General features: G+C 39.3%; 1 protein-coding gene across 2 annotated transcripts in view; it reads right to left on the bottom strand.

The window, feature by feature from the left end:
* The window catches only part of LOC121320835 (collagen alpha-1(VIII) chain-like), a 43040-nt gene extending 22072 nt beyond the window's left edge, over positions 1 to 20968 (bottom strand). The window contains exons 1-2 of one of the 2 annotated variants that reach the window (XM_041259519.1): positions 20894 to 20968; positions 12000 to 12087 (exon numbers count right to left, since the gene is read on the bottom strand). In XM_041259519.1, the coding sequence (XP_041115453.1) occupies positions 12000 to 12011 (12 nt within the window). In that variant the 5' untranslated portion in view covers positions 12012 to 12087; positions 20894 to 20968. The remainder of the gene's footprint in view (positions 1 to 11999; positions 12088 to 20893) is intronic. The other variant, XM_041259520.1, reaches the window with a different exon arrangement.
* Between the last annotated feature and the right edge of the window lie 2212 nt (positions 20969 to 23180).

The raw sequence follows: 23180 nt of genomic DNA, 5'->3' as shown, positions 1-23180 counted from the left end.
TCTAATTAACGTTACAATGTGTAGCTTTAAATATTACATGACTCTCCAGTAGTTTCTAGTTTGGCACTGCAGTACAATTTGCACTAGGGGTGAGTGAAATGTATAAACACATTGAAAGAAATACAGGACAAGCCCTGTTATGTGTTGAATGAATGTTAGTTTGCTGAATATTTGCTGGAGTCTTGGGGATTGTTTATTCCAATAAATGAGGGAGTTTTTTTAAAAAGTTTCCAGCATTAGCTTTTGCATTCGAGAAAACATGTGTCTTTTTGGGTGTATTAGAATGAATATAAAAAAAAAATTTAAAACTCTTTTAATGAAAGATCCACCGTGGGCTGCACAAAATATGTATTTTTAATATTGAGTTTTAAAGTATATGAGATTTTTTAAATGTCATTGTATTTTCTTTCTTTTTTTTTTAATCAAAGTGAAGTAGGTATTTTAAATTCTCTAAAAACAATACCCAGCTATCAGATGATAATATGCACAGTCATTTTTTATTTTTTTTTGGTCCATAATCAGATCAATGGGGCGCCAAGTGTAGAAAAAAAGCACAATTTTTTTTTTATTTTCCAGATTTAACTTAAATATTTTTTTCTAGATTTAGCTTCAAAAACATATTTAAAAGTTTTGAAATGTGTACTTTTAGATATTGTTTATAAATATTGAAAATGTGTATCACAAATTCAACATTTAAAGTCAATATGACAATTAAATGTGGGAAAAAAATGCTTGTCTTTAAATCTTTTTTTTTTTTTTTTTTACACTAGGCATCCAACATTTAGCTAACAGATACATCTGAAATACATGACCTTTTCAGCATTTTAAAGCAAGTTAAATCTTTGTCGTTAGCAAGTAAATCTGAAAAAATAAATGTTTTTTGCAAAATAAATATGCATTTTGCAAGGTAAATCTGAAGCTAACATGTAAATGAGTGCCCGCCCATTTAAGTGGGAGACGGGTCTGTGTCTGTGTGTGTCTTACTGATTCTCTGATATTGTAAATCACACTAACTGTCACATTAGAGTGGCCCTTGTCTTACAGTAAGCAAGTGACATGTTTGGGGGAATAAAACACCTGGTAAAATTTATTTATTTATTTATTTATTTTTTTGCACTTGACGCCCCATACAGATCTGTGGCTCAGCCATAAAATAAAATGAATTGGTTTGGAGTTTAACTTAAATGAAGGGTGTTGCTCTCATTTCATTCAATGTATAGCCCAGGGAAAAGCAATGGTCCCAATGTTCCGATTGCATGTCATTTCTGTTTGAAACATTGTATCCGGCTATATGCATTATCTCCTGGCTGAAGAAGAAAGCATAAGCAATGCAATATGCTGTGAATAAGGAAATCAAATGCATGTCAGTAGAACCCGTCTATCTTCGGGTCTGTCCGTCCATGTGCATCTGTCTTTATAGTTACAGTTTTTATTTCATTTACCCTATTATTTATCCTTTAAAGTACTGTGTGCTATAAGTTGTTTAAACTTTGAAACAGACTTTTTACAGGCCACTGGATTGTCTCATAACATTTTTTTTTGCGTATTGATGTAAACTAATTTTATAAATATGTCTGTTATCCATTTCCAGAGTCTGGATGCTTCCCATACAAAATGGGATCTGAATGAGCTGCAACAAGGCCAGTTCACCCTGTGAACGGATGTAGATAATAATACCTCAAGTGACTCACTTGTCTCAACATAGATCATAAACATTTTTTCCATTGGGTTATGTCAGCACAAGAAGTCTGGAGTTCTTTGTTGTTTGTCTGAGTATGTACTTGCACAGGAGGATGGACTATGTCTTGCCAGCTTCGGATTTGTTTCAATTAGGGAACTTCCCTGCAATTCTTTCCCTAAGACACAGCTGCAGACTACAGCAGTATTGATGTACAAAAGACCCATTGAATCAGTTCAGTTCACTAGTGAGCATGTTGATGAAACTGCCTGGAATGAATCTTACTGTACAGTCTGTGTTAAGGTACGTGGCATGTACTGTGGTACCGTAGGGTGAAATTATCCACTTCATTTATAGTACTTATAGGCATTAAAGTATGACATCATTAAGGGCATCTGAAATTAGCCAAAAGTTGTTTAAGTAAATTGTGACATAGTCTCAACTGGAGAGTCTGTTGGAGCTGCCCAGACTGATTATTCGATTGTTTGGATGAAGCTGCCCACAGGTGAGGGTCACTGGTGTTCATTGGGCTAATTTACCATTCCAAGGGAAACAGCTGAAGAAAACAGCTGCTTGGAGTTGTGATGAGTCTAAGTCTGTGTCTAAGAAAAGCAGCAATGTACTTGTTTAATTTTGAATGGTAAATTAGCCCAATGAACAGCAGTGGCTCCCACCTGGGCGTCAGCGCCTCAGTGGAAAGAGCAACCCAAATAATCATTTTGTGCAGCTCTAGATTCTGTGACTAACAGGAACTTCAAGCCATCCATTTCTAACTTACTATGTCTTCAATTTCAGTTTTACCAAGTTGGTTGGCCTATATACACTACACACAGATGATGTCTTTGAAAATGTGTGACCCAAATGTGTGACCCAATATAAGCTGATAAAGATAGGCACTAGGTAAGCTTTGGGAATAATTAGCACGGCAGGGAGTGTTCCACAAAGACAGCTTCAGTGTTGGGGGGGGGGGGGGGGGGGGGGGGGGGGGGTGATTTTATGTTTAGAAATCACTGCAGTACTTTGTGGTAATACAGTGTGTAAAAATAGTTGTCTCCTGTGCAAATTGGGCCAGCTACCAGGTTTACTTCCATCTGTTTTAATTGACTTCTAGTATCAAAAGGGTTTCATTGAAGTAGTTCCAGGCAGAATTAAATTGTGGCCCAAATGAAAATAATGTGTCAGTATTTATTTCCCTTTTACTCTGCCTTACTTCACCTTGAATACAGTCCTCTTTGATGTGATTCCACAGAAACCTGAATATCCCTGATACAGTACATTGAAACCACCGCTCTGAAGAATTTACACCAGCCAAATTCTTCTGGGGCAATGATTCTGCGCTGTTTTGAAAAAAAGATAATCTTTTGTAAAGTCAGTAAAACATCGTTTCCTCTTGTAATGGAGAAATGTAGAGCCCTGTGTTTTTCGCAAATACGAAATAGCGCAAAATAAAACAAAATGCAACATATAAAATGAAATAAAACTAAATGCAAATATAAAATGAAATAAAACAAAAAAAAAACATTATAGAATTACATTTCTAAATTGGAAGGTTTATACAAACAAATACTTTAAATAAATACATGCAATCTTAGTTGTCAAGGCTCAGCCGTTACCATGGACACGGTCTGAAGGGAAAGGGAAGCGCTGACTAGCACCTGCACAGATGTATAATTTGAAGCGAGTTGTTTTGGAATTCAAATTGTGATGGAAGAGACACTTGTTTCTAAAATGCCTTAACCTTGCATAAAGGTCTCCTCACACCAGACGCGATGCAGTCTTTTACTTGGCGACGAGACACTTTCTCAGTGACATGACCGTACACACCAGAAGCTACACAGAGATGATGCGACAGGTTTGAAAACTGCCAGATCTACACAACTGTTCAAAATTGCTACTGACAAAACTATGATCAAGACTGGTACATATTCGACAACATGATGCGGAAATTTTGAGCGTCTTCTCTGCCGGTATTTCAACATACCTGCAATAAATCAAACACACCAGGCTTATCTAGTTCCTTCGAAATGGACTCCTATATATTACCTTTCAAATCTGGATCTATGTAATTGTGATGCCCTTTCTCATCAAGAGGTATTTTTTCAGCGACAAGTATTATTGTTTCCTCCATCATTTCGGATACTGCTTCACCCTGCTGGAACACATGCATTGTAGTTGTTCTCTAATTGCTCAACACATCACGCAGCGGCCATGTTTGGTTGAAAACGAGGCTTGGTGTGCAAGCAACTGTCATGGCCGCCTGATAGTATCACTATGTGGACGAAATCTTCAATACGTGTTCCTCAAATAAAAGTTGAAGAAATTGATGATTGGGCAGATAATAATGCAAGGACTCCAAAAAACATACAGCAGAAAGGGTACAGCAGTTGGATTGAGGGTTATATTCATGAAGTAGACGTAAATTAGCAAGTGTATTTGTGATCGGAAAGTGAACAAGCTACTACTAGCCTATACTAGATTCGTAAAATATGTTTAGATCTCGCAGTTTTAGTTAGAGAACGTTTACTTTAATTAATATTTACAGTGTTGATATTAAGTACTGCTGTATTGTTTCACGTTTATTGGTTTGGTATACGCATGTGTTAATTGTTTTCTAAATACAGTTAAGAGGCAGGAGAATGGATGTAGCGTTAGGGCTAAGGCGTTCCTGTCAATGAAAAAGAATGAGTCACCTTTCTGTTATTCCTGTAGTTTGACCAAGTATTGTGTAACTCAAGCATATTTTTTGTTAACTTGCGTTCCTAAACGTTTTTGTAATTTTGTTCAGTTGTGCTTAATAAAGACTCTTTTAGTACACTCAGTGTGTCATATACTTTAAAAAAAAAAAAAAAAAAACACAAACTGGGCATTGCATCCCACAATACAAATTCCCTTTAGTATCCATGCATAATCTCAAGCTTCTGCATCTTACTTATCTATTGATTAGGACTGATTGGAAATGCTCAGTTGGCTCCCGGACAGTATAACTGAAATATAATCAAATTTGTGACAATAATGAAGAACAACAAAACGGAACGCAACAGTGCAATGCCGTAACTTCTCTCCACTGCAGTTGGAGATATCGGCGGTTGGAAGCTAGCAGCTGCACTCCAAGCCTCGTTTTGAGTCTGGCGTGAATAAGGTCTATGACGCTCGTCAAATCGCATGACATCTGTGGTGTGAAAGATACTTATCAAACGTATAGGTTCTAATCAGTTTGACGCAGCACTGCACAGTTCCGCTTGCTGCATCGCGTCTGGTGAGTAGCAGCCTTAACAATTAAACAACGCTTTAAAGAGGGGATGTATACAGCTAACGGTGACAAAATAATGATGTTAACAACATTGTGCTGTTTACGTGTTAATGACGTTAATAACATTGTGCCGTTTATGTGTTAATGACATTAATAACGTTGTGCTGTTTACGTGTTAATGACGTTAATAACGTTGTGCTGTTTATGTGCATTGCACTCATCGCCTCAATCTGGTTCTCTGCACAGCATCTAAAGTATCTGCCAGTGTCACAACTATTTTTGAGATCCTAAACTCATTATACAATTTCATGACAGGGACTTACAGGCATTCTTGGTTTCTGGAAATCCACAAGCAGTTGCATCCTGATCGACAATGCCTCGAACTTGAACTGTCAAGTGACACTAGATGGAGCTCAAAATCTGGGTTTGTGAGAAAAGTAATGATGCCTCGATGTTATATTGGAAATGTTTTTGAATTTGCAGAATCCAGTGGACAGACAAGTCTAGACGCCCAGTCTCTTTTACAGCAAATCCAGACCAAAACATTTTTGTTTCTAGCAGTTACATTTGGATTTTTACGACAGGTTTGCAGAGCGCCACTTTATCACTCGCTGAGGGTATTGATCTGACAGAATGTCCTAAACAAAGTTTTGCACAATTAAGGAACAATACACTGAATGACTCTGACAAGGTTCTCAAGTTAACGAAAGAACTCATGCAAAAACATGAACTTGAAAACTGTTATGTACTGTTTCTCGACAGAGAAAGTTACCTAATAAACTGAGTGATTCACCGTAGGTAAATAATCCAGCTGTGGCAGAGCACAGCTCTGCTCTTTAGAAATTGGCAGGGATGGGGTTAAATTCCCCTACCTGCCTGGGTTCATTGTATTCAGGTGGCTGGGGTTGATTAGATGATTAGTTTAATTAACGATCAATCAGCACCCAGCCACCTGACATAAAAGGAGGCCTCTGCTTCCCATTAAGGGGGAGGGAGCTGAGGAAGTAGGTTGGTTTTTGGTTGTTTGGAAAGTTTGAATCCAGTGAAGGCATTGCCCAGCCTGGAAGTTGTTATTTTTGTAAGTTTTTTTTTATCTTTCTTTTTGTGTTTAAATCACTTTGTTTTGGCCCTTGTGTGCTTTCATTTTTGTGTTTATTTATATAAAATAGTTATTTTTTTGAACTTCAGACTCTCTCTGGGCCTCTATCCACTCGCCAGCCTGCCACATTTAGTGTCAGAGTGGGATAGCGCCACCTAGAGGCTCAGAGCAGTATTTTGTTTTATTTATTTATTTATTTATTTATTTATTTATTTATTGGAATTTTTGGGATCTTTTTTTGTTTTTTTTTTTTTAACATGGGAAAGAAGAGCAGACAGCGGCAAAGGCAGGACAAGCAGCAGCTGAAGAAATGTAAGCTGCTGCAGCCACCGCTGGAGGACCCGGCCAGCCTCTTCCCCTGGTGTTCCTGGTGCGGGAAGGAGGACCATCGTTGGCGGTCCTGCCCAGATGTGCCACCGGCAAACTGGTGTGGCCGGTGTGAGGAGGACGGCCACAACTGGGCAGGATGCCCCTACAACCAGGCCCAGGAGGAGGTGCAGTGTTCACCCCGGGCATCAGGGGCCACCCCACTACCTCCAGCACCACCACCTTCACCACCGTCCCAGGAGATCTGGGACTGGTTGATGCACCCTGAGGCAGACCTCGTCCACGATCTCCCCATAGTTATCAACACACTGCGGCGTCGAGATGGGGAGAGGTGGGAACAATGGAAGGAACAACACCACCCGGCGTCCTTCCCAGACGTTGCCCTCATGGTGGTTAATTACCGGGCGGTAGACATGGGAGATGCCCCGGTCACTCCAATAAAGAGGGGTGAGCCGTTGCTCCCAAAGCTGCCGTCGCTCCCAGAGCCAGAGAGGGAGGAGGAGCCGCCGCTCCCAGAGCCCAGAGAGGGAGGAGCCGCCGCTCCCAGAGCCCAGAGAGGGAGGAGCCGCCGCTCCCAGAGCCCAGAGGGAGGGAGCCGCCGCTCCCAGAGCCCGAGAGGGAGGAGCCGCCCAGAGCCCAGAGAGGGAGGAGCCGCCGCTCCCAGAGCCAGAGGGGAGGAGCTATGGCCCAAGGATGCCTGCCTTGCACCGCTCGGGGATGACGCATCCGCATCGCCTGGGGTCGCCTGCTGCTCCGCATCGCCTGGGGCTGCTGGTGTCTCCTTTTTGTTTTTAGGCCTCCCGAGGGTCCGCTGCCGCCGTCGCTGCCTCCACCACGAGAGGGAGCCGGGCCATCGTCGTCGCTGTGCTACCTTGGAGATTCGGGGCCCCCTCAACCAAAGAAGTCTTGGGGGCTCCGACATCAACTCCGCCCACAACCACCCACCAAAACAGCCCACCCAAGGGACATAATTGGACTCCTGGGGGGGGAGTTGGCCGATTGCGGCCGGTGTACGTTGTACATGGGGGGGGGGGTGTGGGCAGAGCCCAGCTCTGCTCTTTAGAAATTGGCAGGGATGGGGTTAAATTCCCCTACCTGCCTGGGTTCATTGTATTCAGGTGGCTGGGGTTGATTAGTTTAATTAACGATCAATCAGCACCCAGCCACCTGACAAAAGGAGGCCTCTGCTTCCCATTAAGGGGGAGGGAGCTGAGAAAGTAGGTTGGTTTTTGGTTGTTTGGAAAGTTTGAATCTAGTGAAGGCATTGCCCAGCCTGGAAATTTGTTATTTTTGTAAGTTTTTTTTCTTTCTTTTTGTGTTTAAATCACTTTGTTTTGGCCCTTGTGTGCTTTCATTTTTGTGTTTATTTATAATAAAAGTTATTTTTTTGAACTTCAGACTCTCTCTGGGCCTCTATCCACTCGCCAGCCTGCCACACCAGCGTACATTACAATTCCGACTTGAGACATTTGTGGAATGAGATTTAATAGAATAGTCGTTTTCAGGAAGATTCCTTTGGTATGTTTTAAAGCTTCTGCTGCCTGTTTGCCAACCTTCGTAGATCAACGGCCGAAGGGAAAGTTTGCAGCCTACATGTAGTCTGTAAAGCATCAATGTAGAGGATGCCGAATTTGCAGTGTTTGTTCAGCAGCTGAAGCGCAAAGTAGTCGAAGGTAAAAGTTACCCATCACTCAAAGTACTTGACAATTGCAATTTGGATATTTTCCTGAATGTTAATGCCCTTTTAAGCGCACTCTTGATCAGTCGTGTGGAAAGGCTTCTTCTCTACTACGAATTGGATCAAGACAGCAACAAGAGCATCGTTCCTCAATAATCTGTCACTGTTGTCATTTGAAAGGGAACTGTGTGATTCACTGGACTACAACAGTATTATTGCTATAGTCAACAGCACGCCACGACGCCTTGTCATGTCCGAGGGTGGAGTGGAAAGAAGAAAACATCAAAAGGTATTTGCTTGTTTATTAATACAGATTAATAAAGTACTTCATGATAATTCATAGAACAACATTTGAGAAAATATTTTGTCTTTCATCCTTTTAACTGTTATGATATAACATTTAAAAAAAAAAATCTAGACAGCTTTAAGTTCTTGCCTAGCCTCGCATTTTACTAAACATAAATTAATGTGTAATTGAAGTTGTGAGTGAAATGAATCTTTGTAGGTTAATCAGTACGAGTACAAACATATGTGTTGAGGTGTTTTTGTTTCTCGTTTTCTGGTAGACTTGTGACTTGTCAAGTTTAAACTGCATGTAAGTGCTTAATGGTGTCATAGAATACACCTCTCATGTCCTCCTGTCCACTAGGCTATGTATTTTAGTATTTATGTTTTTTAGCATTAACTACTGTTAGTGAGTGAGTGCTTGAAGTTACGCATATTATTTTAAAATCAGTACTGTTGCAGCCTGTTTAATTAGAAATCGGCACGTATAGGTTATGTTTCAGTGTTTACTACCGGAAGAGTTTAATACTACCAGGTGTAATCGGACATTATAATTACGTTAGTAACTGAGATTATGATGTAGCACGGCTAGGATCTGTATACCTTGGGCCCAGTTAAAAATCATTCCTGTCAACGCCACTGAGGGAGCTAGTTGGCGCTGATGCGTGATTATGTCAGAGTTCAAGAGTGCATGTATGAAGGTAGTTTGAATAATAACTCGCCTGTTAATGTTAGTAACTGATTCTGTCACAGCAATTACAATATAAGTAGGCTTGCTACTTTTCGATATTAATCGGTAAAGCTCGTTAAACGTCGAATTCCCCAAAAATATCGACTGAAATAAATTTAGATACGATAAACGTCGGTAACCACTCGCTATTTTTTTTTATTTTTATTTTCTTATCAAGAATAATCATTTAGATATCATCTCTAGTTTGTGTAGTTTTTATACTTGCTGTCTGTTCCGCTCTGAATTCCCAGTGGTCTGTTGGTAATGTAGTTTCACCCTGTTCTGACGAGTCTTGTTGACTGAAGCGGTGCTAGAATGCTTATTTGTAAGCTACAGTGCCTACTTTGAAGTTAGTAGTGGGTTAAGGTGTAGATAAGCGTTTGCTATAGGTATACGGTGACAGTTACTAATCAGACTCCGAATAATAAGTGCAAGTTAGTTCTGTTCACCTAGCAAATGTTTTGTTCTGTGCATGTTATTTTTACTAGTAAATTTGCTAAAGGTGTGTGTAATACACTTCTATATGCTGCGTTTACTACGGTTTATGTGAGACCATTTTTAAATGTATAGCTCAGCTGTGACCAAACGTTAATTCAATTAGAATGCTGGTAATCGTGGTTTTGTTGCATGTTGAATGTTAAAGGAGTTTCGCTAAACGAGACGTGTTTCAATGGCATAAAAAGTCCGTTTTTTTTTTTTTTTTTTTTTAAGCATAACGGCCGATTTCACACATTCTCTGCTTGAATTGAAAAATAAAGATCGAAAAAAACGGTAATTTTTTTTTCAAAATAAACATCGATATTAATAAAAAATAGCAAGCCTAGGTATAAGGTACTGTTGCATTATGCCAGTACTCAAACTGCATACAATGAAGAAGGAAGACAACCCATGTGCCGTTAAAAATTCATTTGCCACTTGACTCTCATTCACTATATAAACTGTAACCATACCTTAGCTTGGTGTCATACCTACTGTTTTCAGTAAATATTTTAAATGCCTTTTCCTGTGCAAAACAAACATTGCTTCTGCCAGTTAAAGCAGTGGAGACAGAGCTAGAGCTACTGTAACTTTTATTCCATGGCTCCTGCCTGCTCTTCTGTTCAGTAAGTTCAAGTAGTGCATGACTTCCTTCAGACAAAGCTGGCTTTTTTTTTTTTGTTTCCTGGCACACTGATATGAATTGTCCGCCCCCATCATTACCAAGAAGTGACCTCTCCAGTGAGTCATGGAGATCTATGGTCGGCCATGTTGTGTGTTGAGGAAGGCTTGTATCCTTTGACTTTTCTGTACAATATCATGTTATTATAAACCACACCAAAACTCCCATTAGAGCAGCCCTTGTCTAAAAGTAAGCAAGTGTTCTCTCTCTCTCTCTCATATTTATATATATATATGCACCTTATTTACATGTCAACTTTGGAGTAATGTTTGGAAACTGTTTGTTTTTTGTACTGGCAAAGAAGCTGCTCCTACACATTGCTACAACTTTAAACTTGGAATCTGTTGCTTTTTTGTAGCACAACAGAATTCAATAATATAACCCATTTAGCCGAGTGAATTAGGCAGTGGTTTGAGAACCTCTCTTCTCACTCTTGGTTCCCTAATAGACTTCAAACACAACATTTATCTCGGTGATGGAGGATTTGGGTCACTTTGTGAAGGACAAGACAATAGGAATCAACTGCTAAAATCTACCTGCTGAGACAGGAGAGCATCGCAGGTCATTTTGTGATAAGCGGTCTTTTGGGATAGTGCAGCAGAGGATACAGTATTGTGATGTTCAAACGATTTGTTTTTTATTAAAACATTTGTAATCTGATGTTTGGAAACAGATACCTCCACCACAGTATCCTAACATGCTAAAGAGGTTGTGACAGTGCACAGACGGCAAAAACTGGCTTAAGCAGTGGAAAAGTGTTCACTCCAGGTATGAGTCATAGGCTTACTGTTCAAAAAAGTTCCCAGTCCAAAAAGATGCACATTCCTAACCGTGCTCACCTATTTCTCTCTTTCCCTTGCGTGAAATAAAATCTGCACATTTTCTTCCATGGCTTGGATTGAATTGTTAGTAATGTTACTAGCATACACATCCCACAAGGGCTGCACATACCAAACTATAGATATCAGTATTATTAAAAGTAGAGCATTATTATTATTATTATTATTATTAATTATTTCTTAGCAGATGCCCTTACCCAGGGAGACTTACAGATGTATACAAAAAAAACTGACCTGCAGCTTATCCATTTTATATGCATGCCAAAATATAAGTGAGACATACTGAAGCGGGAAGGACAAGCCCTTTCATGCATTTTCTGATCCTGGGGCCTGTTTCATAAAATTTCTGCGATTGCGAGGTGGTTGCAGTGAAGTTGCAAGGACATAGAGGTCATTGCTATCTGCGCTCAAATGACTAACTCTGTAATCCTCTTTAAAGCCCAGTGACCTATTACACAATAGCAGGGGTGCAAAGGAAAATAGGAAAAGGAAATTTATTCATTTCAGAAAAAAAGGGATTAAAATATCTTGAAAATCAACCCCAGATATAAATGTACACAGTTGTGATGCAAAGGAAAATAGGAAAAGGAAATTTATTCATTTCAGAAAAAAAGGGATTAAAATATCTTGAAAATCAACCCCAGATATAAATGTACACAGTTGTGATTACTCTCTGCTCCAGCCACGCATCACAATGTTTAACCATCAGGAAGTGTTGACATGTCATGCTAGTTGTAACATGCACACTGAAAAAATATCCTAATTCATGGGGCCTTGATGAATAATAACCCATATTGAACAGGACTAAGCAAGTAGACTTCTGAACCCCAACTCTCATGAATTATAAACTTGAACACTTTTTAATCATTTCTTTTCATCTGGGGGAAAAAAAAGCTAGATACCTTGGATGTGATGCCTTGTACATTAAAAAGCAAACAAAAAAACCTGCCTTACCTTGTCTTGCATCTTTGCGGGATTTCTAATTGAAACTCTCCCGCACTTACTTTGGGAATGCACTGGGGAAAGCCTCCAGCTCTGAAACCTGCAGTGAGAGACAGACAACAGCGGCTTTTCAAGGGCTTGTATTTCTATTTGATAGAGAAGGAAATCTTTTTAGAGTGGATGGCATCGCTGCAAAGTATGCTTTCAATGCCACCTGTCTCCTCTGCTACATACAGTACAATGCAAAAAAGGAAAAATCTAGAGTAACCCAGACGGAAGAAAGAGAATGGTAACAAGAATCTGACCTTCAGACTGTGGCACATGATACTAGTAATCCTACAATGAGGTTTTGTGTAGAGACTTCATTTACAATAAAACATATATATATATATATATATATATATATATATATATATATATATATATATATATATATGGCATGACAGAATTAATAATTAGGAACAATGTACTCTCTCAATCTGTCTGTATCTCTCTCTGCGTGTCTCTCTCTTAATGCTTCTACTTTAACATAATATTTTCCATACTAAAAAAATGAGAAGACTGTTACAGCAGAAGCATTTTAATGCAATGCTTTAGGAGCTAATGCTGTTCTATGCGGTGTACCACATTCAGCCAACAATGAGAATCCATAATTCTGAAGTAAAAGCTATTGCAACTTGGAATCATATCAAGTACAGGTATGTCTTCCAAACCATGCTTACAACAAACATTTCCCCTTTTGCAATCATTGCTAAGTAACAGAGCATAATCTAGACTGCTTCTGAATGTTTAGATGGCACCTTACAACTTTTGACAGTTCTATATGTAAAAACATAGCAGCTGATAGACTAAATAGAGGAGACGGTTCAATGAATCTAACTCTTTAAAGAGCTAGTATCACGTCCACATAAGCTATAACAATACCTGTATGATGTGTTGGACCTTGTGCTGTTTCCTTTCATCCCGGGTCACTTGAAATAACTTTCAGTATTTTTTCCTGCATTTTAAACTGCTTTCGGCATTTTCATTTTATCCCCGAAGCTTGGTGGATTATTTACATGTTTGAATGCAGTTCATTCTTTCCGGTCAGGTAGTACCAGACACACCACAATAAAAATCAGTAAATACACCTAATATTCTAAGTCAAGAGTTTCCCCGGGGTAACTTTTTCAGACTGTAGCAGCTCAGGTTGCTAGGATACAATTTGCCTGGCATCATGTACAGCAGTGTGATCTTGGATGAATAAACTAAAAGGCCTATCGGGTTAATTTTTTAATTCTTATCATTTTTCGTACAATGCCTACTACAACAGTAATTGTATATAGTAAATTAAAATAGAAAGACTGCTCTGGTTGTGTGCTGAGGTCAGCACCAGTGTTCGGATGTCATCTTGTGCTGGTTTCTTAACCAGAAGTCATTTCAAAATGTCATTCCGGATATTTTGCGTCAGCTATTTATTCCTTCATTTGTTTTGTATGTTAGAGTAATGTTAATTTAATAATAGAGAAAAAGACTTAAACTAATGTTTACATTATTAAAATATCAACCAAGGTCCCTAAAAGTATTTTCTTTGTACAGAACAGCATATCACATCTTTATTTTTTTTAAATGTGTATTGTTGTTATTAGGGATACAACAGTATAGCAGAAGTCACTTTGACTACCGTATTTGTAAAAGAACAGTTAGTTCCTACTGGCATTTTACGTGTGTGTGTGTTTTTTTGTTTTGTTTTTTTTAATGTTGACCATTAAAGCAGTAGGTAAATGCTTACCAGTATGTCACTACATATCTGATGTAACAATGCACTTTTGTGCTTCAATTCAGTGCAGAGATAAGCAATATTGCAGTGTGTATGGGTATTGCTTTAAGAAATATACACAGGGAAGAAATTCACCAATTGGCCAGAAGTGAAGAAGAAAACACTGTTTAGACTGCAAAGCTGGAAAATAATTTTAGAGTGTGAATTAAAAAATAAAATGCTATGCCATAAAAACTTCAAATTGCATGAGGTGTCTTACTGTCGTGCACTGTTAAAACATCTGGTGGGCTGTAAAACCTAATTTAAGAAAATACCATGGTCAAATAGGGCATGTACTGCTGGACCACGTTTTATTTTGTACATATCTTGCTTAAAGACAATGTGCAGGATTTTCCCCTTGACTTTATCAACAGAGGTTTTGTGATGTAAACATGCAAGTATTTGTCAACTGGTCATGTAATAGTGCTGATATGATTTCCAGTTTGGAGATCTTCAATTGGGAATGCTTTGGGAAAAGGGGAAAATAGCCATTTGGAGGACAAAACAATACCTCAAGTGCTACGGCACAGGACAAAATCCTGACTAATGTTCTTACCAAATGATCTTCAGTGACAACGCAGGAACACTACATTGCAATGGTTCTGAACATAGGGGTAGCTACATTGGTAGAATGGTCCCATGGTGGTTCCTATTGTGACATGCCACCATTACACAATAGTATTGCATTGATTATTATTTCCATTACTTGAGAGTAGCTGTTAAGGCTTCATGCTAATTTGAACTTGGCTCTCGCCAAGATAAGCACCAACTAAGATGTAGCTTTACAATAAACTAATGTGATCCATCTGCATCTCCATTCATTTGCGTTTCTTCCATCTGATGATGTAGCTATCCTTCTGCCTGTTGTTGATGGTTGAAGTGTAATGCTGCCTCTCTGCGCATCAGCACACACAACAGCTGCGGTGCAGACTCCGGGGATCAACCACAGTGGGGTCTCCCCAGCGCATCAGCATGACAACTGTTTGGATTGAGCTAAGTAGGGTACATCTCTGGGGTCTTCAGGTGGGCACCTTCCATCTTCTGTGTTTCGTCAACTAGCCCACAACACCTCAGGAGGGCTTGACAGTGATTCTGGTGTCCCAGAATCACCCTCCTCCGTCCCCAGCTTACTTACCCATACATCACCAGTGCTTTCCTTCTATTGTGCTTGAGATCCCCAGCTAGAATCTTTCCATCTCAACCACAATCAGTTGCTGCTCCTTTCTGATGCCTCAGAGAAGGTCTTCACTGTGTGATGTAATTCTTGACCACTGAACCCGACATCTCTGAGAAATCTGGTTGTAGAGTGTGCCACAAATCCTTAACAACCCACCTCCACTAGGTAAACCGGACTCTCCATCCTCTCTGTTCTGCAGCAGCTAGTTGACAATGTCTGGTCGAAGGTTAGTGGTGGCAATCTCAGGTGGAAAAATCATCTGCCAGCATTTTCCAGTCTCTAGCAGCTTTCAGTTGTTCTGGGCGAGGCTTAGTTTTAACACCTTTTCTTGGTGGTTGCTCTCCTGGATGGAGGAATATTGTCTTTTGTGTGTAATACTTTGACGGAACTGGTGGAAATTTATTGGTCATGTTGCGCTTGTCTTCCAATGCTAAGGCCAAACATCACAGCACCTGGTCATGGCGCCAACTGTCTTTGGCTAAGACCCACCTTACTTCCTGCCTTAATGTTGCAGGTGATGAACACAAAGATATGAGGGATGTTCACCCACCCAGAAGTTTAGGTTCTGTGGTGATGAGAGAACATATGTTGATCTGATGAGGAAACTGATCCTACACTGTTCCGTTGTCCATAGGTCTTGCCAGCCAATATTGCGTTCTTCCACACTCTCCCATCTCATCCATTGTCCCTGCTTGGCCTGGAAAACGGCCTTTACACACCTCGCCCTCTCCTCCTGCTTTTGCACCTCGTTGACTACTAGCTTCCTCCGTTGAGCTGGGGTGGTCTTGTGCTATGTAGAAGGAGCTGAACTGAGACCTTTAATTACAGAGATGCTCCTTGATTTAGTGAGCTTGAATTGCATTCATGTCCATTCAGTGTTATTGGTTAATTTGCCCAATAACTGATTCATGGTTGTCATGTCATCCATGTACTGTATGCTCATATTGGTGGTAGTCGCATTCCAGAAGCCAAGTGCTCTCCTCCCACTACCCATTTTGATGCCCTAATAATTACTTCCATTGCCATGGTAAAAGCCAGTGGAGAAATGGTGCAACCCTCCATTATTCCAACTTCTAGGCATTGCCATGTAGGGCTGAATTCTGAAGTTGAAAAACAATATTGAAAATCTCCAAAGTAGGCTTTCACTAAATTTGTTATTGTCATCGGTACACTGAAAAAATCAAATACTGCCCAAAGAAGTTCATGTGGTACTGAACCATGTGCATTAGCCAAATCCAGGAATGTCACATGGAGCTCCTTCCTCTCCTTTTTAGCTAATTGAATTTGTTGCCAGATTATGCTGATGTGTTCTAACATCCTGGGAAACCTGGAATGCCTGCTTTTTGTACTGAAGTGTCAATGAAGCAGTTCTTTAATAGGTAAGTTGACAATCTCTGAGCAATAATGCTAAAGAAAATCTTGCCTTCTATGTTTATTAGGGAAATAGGGTGAAACTGACTGATGCTTGTAGAATCTTTTTCTTGTGATATAAAGATTCCACCTGCTCAGCGCTAGGCTCTTGGTACAATCTGTTTTTCACATACCACTTTCAGCAATTTCCACAGGACTCGTAGAACTCCAGAAGCACTCTTGTACACTCTGTATGAAACTCCATTAGGCCCTGGAGATGATGATGCCCTTGCTTTTTTCACAGCTTGCTCTACTTCTTTCCACTTAGGTGTACAGTTCTCCATTTGGTATTCTGGTGGTTTGATAGGTGAGATGTCTGAAGGCTCTTGCCTTTTTGAATCTGTATGTGTTTCCTCCAAGTACCTCTCCAGCTCAAACTTAGATGATTTTAGTGTGCCATTTTTCTCACTGGTTAATAAGTTCTTTACAGATTTGAATGGATCTTTATAAAAGTTAGTTCACACACGCTCTTTCTTTTTGTAGCGTTTCCTTAGGTGCTTAGTTCTGCGCAGTGTTGCAAGCTTATCTTTTATGACCGTTTGTGACAGATTGAGTCCTTCCTTCTGACTTTGTTCTGCTCTTCTCCATTGCTTCCTTTCTCTGAGTAATGTTCAATCTCCTTTTGCCATATAGACTTTCCAGGAGTAGTTTGTACTTTTTTCTTTCCTTTTTTCAACTCCAAACCTCTCGCTTCCATATGAATAGATGATGTCCCCAAATTTATCCAGCTTCTTTTCAACTGTTCCACTTAACCTTTCCAACGCAAAACAGGGATCCTTGTTTACTGTGTCCCATGCAGTTTTCTCACACGCTCTTGGCCATTTAACTCCAGGCTTGTGCCCGTTGAGGTTCTTTTCTCTCTTACGCTGGTTTGTCTGACCGGGTTCGCAAGGATCATTAGGTTCATCACTAGTTGTATCCACACAAGTCCTTCTCACGTCTGTAACAGGGGTGCTGGTGTCCTGAAAACTGTGGTTTGCTTCCTGTCACTGGATTTCATTTGACTGTCTTAGTAAGAAGTACTGACCAATGCAAGGCCCCCTTCTCCCTCAAGCATTTAATTCTCCCATGATGAACCTTCAAACCCCTGACCATTGTCGCCTTACTCAAACCGCAGACACAAAACTGGGGATCTTTGCTAACTGCAGATCTTGAATTAATGTTTTGTGAAGTACTCACCATTCTCATATCCGTTTCAACCGTGTTGTCCAACTTTGAATCATCTTCCGCCCCCACTGTCGCAGACTCTAGGGGTATTTTTCTCATTAATTCCTTAGAAGTCTTGGGCAGATGTCTCCAGCATCCTGTTTATTTTTGAAAACACAGAGCTGGATACTATTGACAAGGATAGCTAACTCTTGCCAACCCAATGGGGTCTCTTTCCTCATGTCAGCTGTCTCTCCATGCTGTCACAAGATCTTTCCCTTGTTGCCTTGTTGCAGTATCATTGTACCATAGACTGAGCATGCTACTGTACATTTCTCCCCATTTCGCAGCATTTCAAAAGTTTGTGAATATCAGTGTATGTACATAGATACAGTATGTGTAATGTACTGTATTTGTGTTGGAGTAGGTAACAATGCTAAAAAGAGAAAGTGTTCATGATATCATAAAATGAACTTACATGATGAGTAAATAATAATAATAATAATTACTGTTTTTTCTTACTGGATCTTGGCTGGTATTTAAAATCACAGGTTTACACTAAGAGTATAGACAACAATGATATGTCTTTGATAATTGAAAAATTTATTTAACTAGCATGACCAGTTGGAAACCAGAACAGCAACCAGCTTTAACAAAAAAAAAAAAAAAAAAAAAAAAATCAAAGTGCTGGTCATTGCTGGAATTTATTCGAATAATGATAAAAAGAATATGAACAAGAAAAATAACAACAGACCAATGACTTTCCAGCTTTGACTTTAAATGCATCAGTGGACTACTACTTTCCACACTGACCCCTTCATGGTGGAGGTGACCTCACAGACCTCAGTTGTTTTAAAGTTATTTTAAACCTCCCACAGCTACGCAGGTTTTTAAAGAACCAGTTTTAAGGGCACTGCATTGCACAGTCAGGTCAAGAAGTCAAGCAAGAGGACATTTGCTGAAATACCAAAAAGAAAAATGCTTTGCCTCGGCAACATACTAAAATATAAAACGAACACAATCACACAGCATGCACATGTTTTGCAGTTTATGCAGGAGCTTTTTCATATAACTGTATATACAGTAATGTGGACAATGTATGTGATGTAAAAATGAGTGTATAGAAACAGCATATATTTCATAGATAATATCATCCATAACGTTTATATATTAATAACAACTTATATTCAGATCATTCGTTAATGGGTTTTACTTTAGTATTATTTTAGTATTTCTTCATTAAAATATACACACTAATTGATTTGTGCATTCTATACATTTGACAAAAACAAGGACTACATTCATAAGTTAGCTAATATTTTTTTAATTGCTTATTTTTTTCACTCCTAAGCAATAATCATTTTAAATGGCAAATTAGCAAGAAAATACAGCAAATTACTTAAAACCTCTTTTCAACTGAAAAAGAGAAAATAGCTAATTTTATTTAAATTTAACAGTATGTCTGCCTTGTTTTTATTTTCAAAAATATTTCCTTTAAATTATATATCCATGTAACAGTTACCATGTTACATTTTTAGTTTTCTTTTTTGGCAGTTGACCATTAAAACTGAGCTTTACTATGCTTCTCTTTGTATTGCCTTGTTGATTGCTATGCTTTTACCAGGGTGTAGTGCAGTAAACTTTAAGGGTTATCTGTCTCACAAAACAAGGGGAGCGCAGACATCTGTGCGGATATCTGTGGGGACAGCAAACAGCAAAGACTTTTCTATTTTAGCGTTGAACCGTTTGGTTAACCTAGCTGTAAAATAACAGGCAGAAGTTGGGTCTATGAAGGAGATGATCATTCTCAGAGTCACTCCCTTGTACATCTTTCCCACATAGCTGAAACGCTTTGGACAAATAGTTTTTTGCCAGTGCCCGCACAAGCACCATGGATGTGAACGGAGATGGCATGTAAACCCCAGCCCTAAGCCTCCAAAATCACTCATCACACTGACACGACATTTCAGAAGCACCTGGGAGATGAGCAGCATTCAGCATTTTCACACACACACTGTCTGCAAGCACCAAACAAAGCCGAGGGTCCCGATTCACACGTTACAGATGTTAAGGCTTAGCCGCAAAATTCCAGAGGAAATTGACTTTTACCCAAGGAAGTGCAGCTGAGGGGAGACCACACCGTAGTTTCAAATTCTGCACCTTTATAAAGCACCTTTGTGGAAGCAGAGCACACCGAAAAAGTCCCAGGTTTTTTTTTTTTTTTTTATGAGGTTAGCATACAGAGGTATCACTCCACATGCTATGGGGTCAAGCCTTCTGGCAAGCAAGACAAGAAAAGTGACAACCAGCCCAGACCTGGGGTTTGTGCCAGGATGTAACTAAGGGGAGTCCGAGCAACAAAATCCTGTCCTTTTGTTACAAGAAACACATAACAAAACAACGATGATGAAAGAATGCAATACAGCTGACTAGGGTGAATAAATCACCATCTCTGGGCTGAAAACACATGCTTGTATTTATTTAATACAGCACAATTTGCTTACAGAAGACACACATGCAAATCTTAAAATTAGTCTAGAATTATGAGTGTTTATCTATGAGCGTGTGTACACATCCATATACACAGTAGAGGTAACTTTATTTTGCCATTATCATTAAGCATATTTGTAATTTCATTCATTCTCAGAATAGAGCTTTTTATCGGTTGCAGTACATATAAAGATAACCCTAGAAAACAAATCCTGCCACTATAAAATCTTGCTGTTCTTTTTGATTTTCTGCTAGAGTTACAGTAAATCCCAAATTGTTTTGTCCTAATAGATGATTCACATTACCTCAGCCTTAAAAGTACAAAACATGAAATAAAACATGCACTGTACAGTATCTCCCAAAACACAAGGCATCCAAGCTTCTATTAATGCAACACTCTAAAACAAGTTGCTACATCAGACTATGAATAATAACCAGGAGCAACATCATTTCCATCCACAATGTTCGGTGGTTTCCATGCTATTGAAATATAAAACTGTGTTCAGGTTTTAAGTGAGAACATTTTCATCACAACATTACACTAGTATGTAAACCAAAAGAAGGTTCTGCTACCTTTTGGTGCTTTGTAACACTTTGTTCTGTTTAAATGAATAAAGAAAGCACTTCTCGACTTGCTAATACAATACAAAGTACAGTCTGAAACAACATATTTCCTTTAAACTGCACCTTTCCTCCAAACCAGCTTCATTTTTTCAAAAGCACTTGCCCTCGCCTTAGGTCATATGCAATAGCAGGTCACTATAATTTTCATATAGACCCAGAAAAAAAAGGTTCCAGCAGAACAGGTGGCACTGAGGGCTGCTGGCTGCAAGCAGCAATCTAACAGAAAGATCTGACTGGGGCAAAAAATAAATAACTGCTTACCTTAAGCTGTGCGAGGTCCAGTAAGAGAAGTGATCAGTGCAAGCAGAGGACTGGAAATGCACTCTGATCAGCTGCTGGCAGCGTGTACTTGGCTTTTATGTGCAGGTGGGTGGAGCTTCTTCATCCTCGTTAGGAGGTGGGCAGTCAGAGGACTAGACCTGCAGGCAGGCAGGCACTGTGTGAATGGGGATGTGGAGATGCGTGGAGTACAGTATGTGTGCTTGGGGGTGGAGAGGGCAGCGTGGGGAGATTCATATTCATCTCATAAGAGTCACACTTGTTTTAGGAACTGTGCCTTTATAGTTTAAGTCAAAGCTCAACTGTTACTAGCTAAAGTCTGTCCTTAGGCAAACCCTCACCAAGTTAAATTCTTCAGTACCAATATTTATTTATTTATTTGCCTTTGCTTTTTTGATGATTTTTTTAAACAATAAATATATAACTAACAAACAACAAAATTAACCAGGATGCAGCAACAATTATCTATCTATCTATCTATCTATCTATCTATCTATCTAAAACAACAGCACTGGCATCCCATTATATTAGCAGTGTGTGCAACCCTGAATCACTGTGTAGAGCCCATGTAAAGCCATAGCATGGCCAGCATGAAACCACAAAAGGTTTGGAACAAATATAACGGATATATTTTACTATTAGGAATGTAAAAACAATGTGAATGTGGTACTATTCTACAAATGTAGCCCTTGAGTATCTAACCATTTCTTTGCCATTTAGGATCATTTCGCATGTCCTCCTTTTCTGCAAGACACAGTAAACAGTATTGGCTTGCCTTGCATTACTCCAGGTAAAATGAGAATACGCCATGCATTGTGAGCTTGTCAAAGGGGTGTTGAACAAACAGGACATAAATCAACCCTAAAAGAATGGCATGTCAAATAGCAAGGTTGATTTAAACAAACTGAGTATCTGATTGTGTCAAACATTACTTGATATCTCGAGATGAGAACTTTTTTTTTTATTATTATTTAAAGGCTGCTTTACAAGAAATAAAAAATGTGTGATAATCACTGTTGAAACAGGAACCCACACAATATGGTATCAAAGAATGTATTGCAAGTCTCTTCTGTTTAAGCCGTGGGATCAGGTGATTGCTGACATGAGTGAACAGATCAATAAACCCCACAGTAAAATCTAACATCAGGAAACTTGGGGACATGGCCTGGGGTGTGTAATAGCATCCCCTTTGAACATTGCCATATGCTTGAGGTGTGCTCGTGAAATAGACAGCAGGTTGACTGGCTTAGTAGTTTATTATTACCCTTCAACATTGTTGGTTAAACCTATTCAGTAACTCTTACTAAGCTGTAAATGGTGTACTAGTGTAACAGGGTGAGGCTGGGTGTGAACTGGTGAACTGCAAGCCAGAGTCTTAACCACTATGCAAAGTGGTTTGCCTGTATTTGTGGTTATAGAGCTTTTAAACTCCTCTCATCTCACTGAAAGAGGACAGAATCCATAAGGGCAGTGTATTACAAAGCACTGCCTGCTGCAGAAGCAAGGGGGAAGATTCAATGGGCTGAACTGACTTCATTCAGCATGGAAACAATTACTATTGGACACTGCTGTCACTAGATTGACCGTGACAAGTCGGGATAACACTGGTTTGGCAAATCTGCAAGATGATTACATTTTTTTGGAGGGAAATGTGCCCATTCTTCAATGATTACAACCTTGTGCATAATAATAATAATAATAATAATAATAATAATAATAATAATAATGTACATGGACAAACCAAAGTTTTCAGAAAACTTTTTTTTTTTTTTTTGGGGGGGGGGGGGGGGGGGGGGGGGGGCGCAACACTATCTAGAAAATGAATCTGGATGTAGATACTTCTTAAATCCCTGTGCCTATTTACAACAGAGATACAGCAGATGTTTGTATATTTTTTGTTAAACTTGTGTAATGTTTAAGAAGGGATGGTGGGTATGATACAATGTGAATAAAAAGTAGATTCCCCTTCTCATTTTAAGTGCGTGTTTTCTCTTCCAACTCCTGAATCTGTTTCCTTTTGTGAATGAAATGAGGTTGCTAAGGTAACAGTTCCCAAGGCAGGCAGAAAGCAAAGAATTTCGGTCCAGAACAAGTTCACTCACAGATGTCACCATAGCTTGTCCATTAAAGGACAACAGAGATTCCAAAGTATGGAAACAAATCTGTCAAATGAATATGCAAAGAAATACTTGAAATGAAATATGTAACTACACTATAATAACACATTACACATATGGTTGTGTAGTAAGAATGCAACAACATGCAGATT

This window comes from Polyodon spathula, chromosome 9 (genome assembly GCF_017654505.1).
Source record: "Polyodon spathula isolate WHYD16114869_AA chromosome 9, ASM1765450v1, whole genome shotgun sequence".
In the NCBI taxonomy this organism is placed as follows: Eukaryota; Metazoa; Chordata; class Actinopteri; order Acipenseriformes; family Polyodontidae; genus Polyodon; species Polyodon spathula.
This window is presented reverse-complemented; position numbering and strand designations above follow the sequence as displayed.